Source organism: Amaranthus tricolor, chromosome 4 (genome assembly GCF_026212465.1).
Source record: "Amaranthus tricolor cultivar Red isolate AtriRed21 chromosome 4, ASM2621246v1, whole genome shotgun sequence".
In the NCBI taxonomy this organism is placed as follows: domain Eukaryota; kingdom Viridiplantae; phylum Streptophyta; class Magnoliopsida; order Caryophyllales; family Amaranthaceae; genus Amaranthus; species Amaranthus tricolor.
Genome location: NC_080050.1, coordinates 931459 through 938950, shown reverse-complemented (window position 1 = coordinate 938950; position 7492 = coordinate 931459). Strand labels below are relative to the sequence as shown.

At 26.7% G+C, this 7492-nt stretch overlaps 1 protein-coding gene across 1 annotated transcript; it reads right to left on the bottom strand.

Moving 5' to 3' along the window:
- Positions 1–1427: 1427 nt before the first annotated feature.
- Positions 1428–4538, bottom strand: LOC130811363 (heavy metal-associated isoprenylated plant protein 39). Its single transcript, XM_057677641.1, has 3 exons — positions 4316–4538; positions 3757–3832; positions 1428–2101 (listed from the first exon to the last, which is right to left on the bottom strand). Exons 1-3 carry the CDS (start codon positions 4319–4321, stop codon positions 1686–1688), a joined length of 498 nt encoding a protein of 165 aa, XP_057533624.1. The 5' UTR covers positions 4322–4538; the 3' UTR covers positions 1428–1685.
- Between the last annotated feature and the right edge of the window lie 2954 nt (positions 4539–7492).

Here is a 7492-nt window from a genome sequence, read left to right as displayed (position 1 = left end):
TTATTGTTGATATTTAAACTATATCAGAAAAGCACTAATAACTCATACTCCCTCCGTCTCACTCATCTGTCCCACTTATTTTGCATCATTCTATTTTTAGACAATGACCTACAACTTTCTTTTAATCTCATTTATATATTTTAACTTTATTTTAATTTCATCCGCACAATTTATTTTCTCTTTATTTATTAACAATATCAACTTTTTTCTTAAAATAAACTCTCACTTTCTCTTTGCTTCAATTCTAACCGGACAGAGAAAGTATTACTTAGCAAAAAATATAAATTATATCTAAATTTATTTCATGTTAATATCAACCATGTACATATAAATACAATTTTTAGACCCAAAAAAATTTAAATCCCTAAATAATAGTCTGCTATATTCTTGCTAATTTACGGTCATATTGATAGTTAGACCCCGTAATATTATATATGTAATGTAACGAATAATTCATAAACAAGAATGGAGATGGAATAATAGCTGAACCAATTGCCATGAATTTGTCCCACCAATTTAATTATATTTTACTTATCAAAAATATGTTAGTGGCCACTGGTCTTTGGGTATCTCAGCCACTAATTAGCGGTGAACAAATTTTTTGGTTGGGAGCGATTTCAGAATAGTAATATAGTTTAGGGTATATTTATTTTTACATCTATTTAGAATTAATTTTAATTATTAGTTTTCCCTGTTATATGTTGTATGATTCATTTTGATAGAATTTTCAATCCAATGAGTCAAGTATCGACCAAAACAGGATTGAGTAAGAGTAATATTTACTTTTATATGTGTTTAGAATTAATTTAACTGTTTTTATTTTGTGTTATGGTTGCACAATTCATTATTAATAGAATTATCATGAGAATAATACTTCTAAGTTTTTATTGATTTTTCTACAACAATATTAATTATTGATTAACCATAAATAATACTTTCTTCGTTCGTCTTAAACGTTCCATTTGCTTTTTGTACGTTTGATCTTTAATATCTTTAATTGTGCATTTTTAAAAATTATAAAAAATAATATATTAATATACCTTATGTTGAGATGAATCAAACAAAATCCCATTTGATTATGTTTTAATTTATAGATTAAGAATAAATTACAAATTAAGAATGGTTGATAAATAATACTTAAAAAGCAAATGGGACATTCGAAAAGAAATAGAAGGAGTATCAACTTAGGAGCGTTTGACAATATCAACTTTTGTTTATAACATGTTTTTTGACAAAAAAAAAAGATAAATTAACGGTCAAACAAAAGTTTATAATATTCTAGGAAAACACTCCTTAAGTTGCATTATTTGTTGGTTAATCAAAAATTGATATTATTATAAAAAAATCAGCTAAAAAATATATATTATTCACGATAATTTTTTTCAATAAAAAAACTAATAAATTTCAAGAATATGACACTAATTAAATAATTAGTAAGCTCACTACCAAAAATTTTATTTAAGAATCAAGATGATATAATCCATACATACATTTGATCATATATTAACAACCAATGCAAAATACAAAGAGAAGCAACATAGACATGACACTTACTATATACAAATGGCATTCTCTTTTTAAGATTTGCTCTCCATCTTATAACAATAGAATATAAAGTCCAACCTTGATAAATAAAAGGGGACAAGATCCTCTCCTATAATTGAGAGGTCAAGAAGAAGTTCTTTTTAACAAATAGTACAAGCATTAGGGTTTTCTTCCATGCTTTGGACATAGTAATATGTAGTCATTTGAGGGTTATATTGCCTATAAGCTTTTACAAGCTCTTGTACGGGATCAGGTTTCTTTTCTTCTTTTTTGTCGTCTTCTTTTTTTGGCTCGTCTTTCTTTTCCCCTTCTTTTTTCTCCCCTTCTTTCTTCGGCTCTTCTTTTTTCTCCTCTTCCTTTTTCGGCTCTTCTTTTTTCGCCTCTTCCTTCTTCGGCTCTTCTTTCTTTTCTTTTTCTGGTTCTTTGGCAGGTCCAACGAGTACTATCTCTGTTGTTGGCCAATGCTTGCGCAATTTACTCACTATACTAACGGGATCGACCAAGCCAATAACTGTCAATTTCCTTTCCTTCATATCCATTGCAATTGAATCAATTCCTACATATCATAAGGAAAATTACTTTGTATTACCTAGCAACTCAAATTGTCATAATTGAACAAACATGGAAAATTCATAAAATACTTAAAATTTGAAAACTTAGATTTCTTGCTACTATTTAATGTCAATAGGCAGATGTAGAATTTTGTAATTGTACAAAACGTATTGGTACTTGGCATGGCACCTTACCAAGACATGGAAATCAGTTTTACTTTGTCAAACTCATTATTTTAGCCTTAGCATGACAATATCTACCAAAAATCTAAAATGTACATAGATTAAAAAATCTATCAATCGACATAAATCTAACAACATACCACACAATATGTTTGAACAGCTAAAATTCGTAAAAAGCTTTTAAGCTATTTGAAAAGTTGAATCTTTAAGTCAAAATTTTAAAATTTATTATTAATAGTTTTTTTTTTTATTGATTTTTTACTTTTTAACTCACTTTTACACTAACATATAACTAGTATTTTTTATCAAACATCTCTATAATACCTATTAACAAAGCAAACACCACTAACCGGGAAATTTGACTGATGATTCTAATTTATAATTCTAACTAACAATCATTTATCAAACCGACTCAAATCAAAATTAAATATGAACCGATCACGATAAAACATTAATGACTTATACTTAAGTATGAGTCATTTTTCCCGTATACGAAAATTATTAAACAAAAGAAATTAAAATATTTGGTGAACCCACGGGTAACAACTAACAAGTTTCTGATCAATCCACCTCAAGCTTACATCAGAAAAAATTCCATTAAGAACCATGCCGTCCTAACAACTTTCTAAATTATGCAATCTATTTTCTTTTTCTTTCTAGTAATTTGACTATACTTCTACTGGTATTCTTTATAATTATTATACTCTTTATTTTCATTTCATTTAGCATTCTTGCTTTATGGGTGACAATTAGTAGAGAAAAAAAAATTAATTTTTAAAAATATAAAAATAAATTGATGATATAAATGAGTAGTTGCAATAGATGAAATTAAAATATCACTAATTGCTAAAAAAGAAAAGCATGTAATATTAATAAAACATACTAAAATAAAAAGTAATTAAATTAAAAGACACCCATAATAATAATGTTAGTACATTTTTATATTCCCTCCGTTACTTTTTGTTTGTCCATTTTACCTTTCCACATACTTAAAAGTAAATTTTGAACATCGAAATCTCATATCACGCATAATAAAAAATGATAAAAATTATATATTAAAATTCTTTGCATCCAAACAAATTTAACAAGATTCCACGTTAATATATTTTGTCTTAGATATATATTTCAACAATTAAATTAAATTTTCTCTCTTATAATGTAAAATAACTTAAAATGGACAAACAAAATTGAGGAAGTACTTGAAACTTGAAAGTAGGTCGCATCTAAATAGAAGTATCAATGAATATGTAAGTTTTGATACGACTTAGAAATGGTATCAAAAATTATAAATAATTACCTTAATAATCGACCGAATATGTATTGGTTAGTTCAATATAAATAGTTTATCATGAAACCGTTTTATTTAAAAATTTGTATTTGTTTTTCATCCTTTTTAATTGTAAGTTAAAATTTGTTTATTTAAGATTAAAAAATTTAACTTTTGAGTATAAGAACTCCATTGATGAGTTTTAGTTACCTGAAAGGGTAGAAACTGTCTTCAGAGCTTTCTGCTTAGCTTTATCATCATGCAAATCCAATTTCAGCACAATTTTCTGCCACAAAACCATTAAATAAACACCATTTTACACTATTTTGAGAATTTATATTATATATATAATCTTTAATTATGAACAGAGCATTCCATCAAATTAATCATCAAATTAATAGGGAATAAAAAAGAAAATTAATTAGAGAAATCATACTCCTATTATAAGCTCATAAACATCTAAACCACCTTTTCTTTTTCTCTTATTTGAAAAAAAAAAAAAAAACTAACTTTAAAAACTAACTTTATTGTTTATTATTGTAAAAAGGCACAAAATCTAGCAAAAACTATAAATATTAACACCTTTTATCAAAGTATAGAAGCTAATAATGCTTTAATATATATTATATCTAGAATTTTAATATTATGACAACTTTGGAAAATTCAAGAAAAAATAACATGAAAAGAGAATTTTTAACAACTTAAAAGCAAAACCCATGTTTACCAACAATTAGAATAAAAAAGGGTAAAGGATAAATTAAATTTATACCTTCATTTGTTATTTTTTTGTGAAGATTTTTTTTTTTTTCGTTCTGAAACAAAAACAGAACTAAGAAGATGAACTATGAATACAAAGAGAAAGAAAGGAAGAAGAGTGAAAGGAGGATACGAAATCAAATAATTTCGAACTTTTTATTCTAACAAAATGAGTGACATTTGGACTTCTAGGGCGTAATAATAAATGAATTATAAGAATTCTTTTGCAAATAAAAACAAGAATAATGGTAGGGATGAGGAAAGAGAAAACGTGAGGGAGGAATAAATACTTCCTCAGTTTATTATTATTTTTTATTTTTTATATCAATAATTGCGTTAATTTGATTATTTTCTATAATAAATACGTTATGTATGATTAAAAATTATTAAAAAATTAATCTTATTAAAGTATGTCAAGGAAAGGAATTAATTTAACCAAAAGTTCAAGTTGATGATTAAGATCCCTAGATATCTTATATACTCCAACATGCCCCTCACACGAGAGTCATTTAGCTAGAAGTGTAGATGCAGCACAAACTCTCCTCATACATGGCACTAAATATTTCACTTCAAATGCGGGGTGATTGAAATTTAAACATGTAACCTCTTATCACGTTGGCTTTGATACCATGTCGAAACACTATCTCAACCAAAAGTTTAAGTTGATGGTTGTAACCCTAAGATATGTTATATATTCTAACAAAGTATGCGATTAGACAATTCAAATAAGATCGCATTTTACTATATTTTTCTTACATATTATTAGCGTATGATATATAATGTCAATTTATTGTAATATATTAGCAAGTATTTTAAAAGGAAAAATAAAAGAAAAGAAAAAGAGGGGTCTAATCAAACCCATTGGTTAAGCTTAGCAAGTAGGGGGAGGTCTCTCATTGTTGGAATTATTGGAAACTTCCGCTTTTTTTTAGAGTCCATTTGTCTATTGGATGACTAAGCTTTAAAGAACCATTGCTTTCGGGTGTAAATTTTGACGTAATTGATGATTGTTTTTGTGGTTACTATTTCAATGAAAATTTTGCCATTACGTTTAATGTTAACCTAAATTGTTAGTTAATATTTTCCAAATTTCATTATACTTGCTATTGATATTTATATTTTTTCACATTAAATATTACAATCTGATGCGAATATTTCAGAACGGAGGAAGTATTTTCTATAAAACCACCTATTTTTTTTGTTCTATTTTACGCTTTAAATAAAAAGTAATTTGAAATGATTAAATAATAAAAGTGAAGCAAGTATAATAAAACGTATAACTAAAAATAAATTGCTGATTAGGTGAATATTTCAATTTAAAAGGTCACTAATTAGGTGAATATTTTCATTACAAATCTTAATAAAATAAATTGCGGATTTAATTCTTTTATAATTTAAATTATTTCGTAGAATGTTTTGATACCAAAAATACTAAAAACTAACGCTACCGATTTTCAATGTTTTGATACCAAAAATACTAAAAACTAACGCTACCGATTTTCAAGAAAAATTTAAAACATGTTAACTATTTCAATTCCACAATCAATATTCTTGTTACAAATCATATTTTAAATATATTAAGTTTAAACCTCAATAATCAACAATTTCTATGCTAATTAAATAAAATTTGAGAATTTAATCCAAATCAAATACTCTATGTACTTCTATAAATAAAGCAATAAGTATTTTTCTAGTCCATTGATTTTATATTAATTGTTATTTTAGTTGTCTAATTTATTTTGTATTATTTTAATTTTTATACAATAACTACTACTTTCTTTTGATTTCATAATTTCTTAAAAACTCTAATTTTTTTTAAATCTACTAGGACAAAGGGTGTATAATAACACGTCAATTTGCCGTCAGAAAAGGTAGGAGGATTTAGTACACATAGTATATTGGTCAAATACTAACATCACAACCCCAGCAGCCTACCCAAGTCATAAAGTATCAATAATGAATTAATAGTAACATCACTAATGTCAAACACCCATAAATGACCAAGTAGTATTATTTTAAAAAACAACATTATTTTAAAAAAACATTATTTTAAAAAAAAGAAAAAGATTAATTTATATTTAGAGTTAAGCTTAAAATATTTCATATAAAATGGTAGAAAATTTAAACGTAATTTTTCATGAATTTATAAAAGTCAAAATGTATTCATGTGGAAATAATTAGATTCGTCTTGATTTATATATTTTAATATATATATTTTTTATAGTTTTAATTTTAGAAAATGTTGTTGTGACAAGGCTCAAATCTCATATGTTGGAGGTGCCTTTGATCACCTAATAGCATACTTTATAACTTGCACACTTAAGAGTGATGATAGGTGTGAAATGGAGCATGAGATGCTAAGGTTAGGATCACTTGATGAAGTGATCAATATTGATGATTTGGAGTGTCTTGGGTAAGACAAGGCATGTCCAGCTTGAACAAGACAAGAAGTCACTTAAGAAGGGTCTCAAGTTATACCATGAACAAGGCAAGGCTCGCAAGGAGAACGTTGCTCGTTCGAGGCAACAACAAATAACATGCAGAAGCTCACTTATTGAGCCACTCAACCGAGCATTAATTTTGCTTGTCCGAGCAAGGAGCAGCAGGCCCAAAAATGCACGTTTCTAATACTACGGCATATACTTGAGGAGCAAGGCTATTTTCCCTATGGTTTCTCTAATATATTTTGTGCTATATAATGGCTCAAATAGACTTAGAGAATCAGGAGAGAGATAATATCTAGAGGCAATTAGGGTTAAAATCATTAGAATTTCTTCTTCCTTGTATAAGTGTATTTGTGAGAGATTACGAGGTCTCTACCTTGAGAGATTGTTCTCAAGGGGTGTGTGAGGTTTATTCATTAGTGTATGTTGATATATTAATAAAAGTAAGCATTTTTTGAGGAGGAGGTATCTAAGATATCTCATAAACACTTGTGTCTTTGCTTCTTTTGATTGCTGCTCTGTTTTTTGTGCAAAGTTAACTAATTATGTTCTTCATCAAACATCCCAATCCCTTCAAATCGTGACTCAAATTGTACATGCAAATTATACCAAAAGGTCAAATGTTAATTCACTTTATTCTATAATAAACAATAAACATCAAATATCTAAGTTTTATTAAATATCTTTTTTAACAATTTACTTATCCAACTAGCTAAAAAACAAAATAAAACAATATATAAGTTATA

What these genes read in the sequence shown, in the direction of transcription:
- LOC130811363 (XM_057677641.1), bottom strand. An exon ending in GACAGTTTCTACCCTTTCAG is followed by an intron (nt 2,102 to 3,756) that starts GTAACTAAAACT and finishes TATGATATGTAG; the next exon opens with GAATTGATTCAATTGCAATG.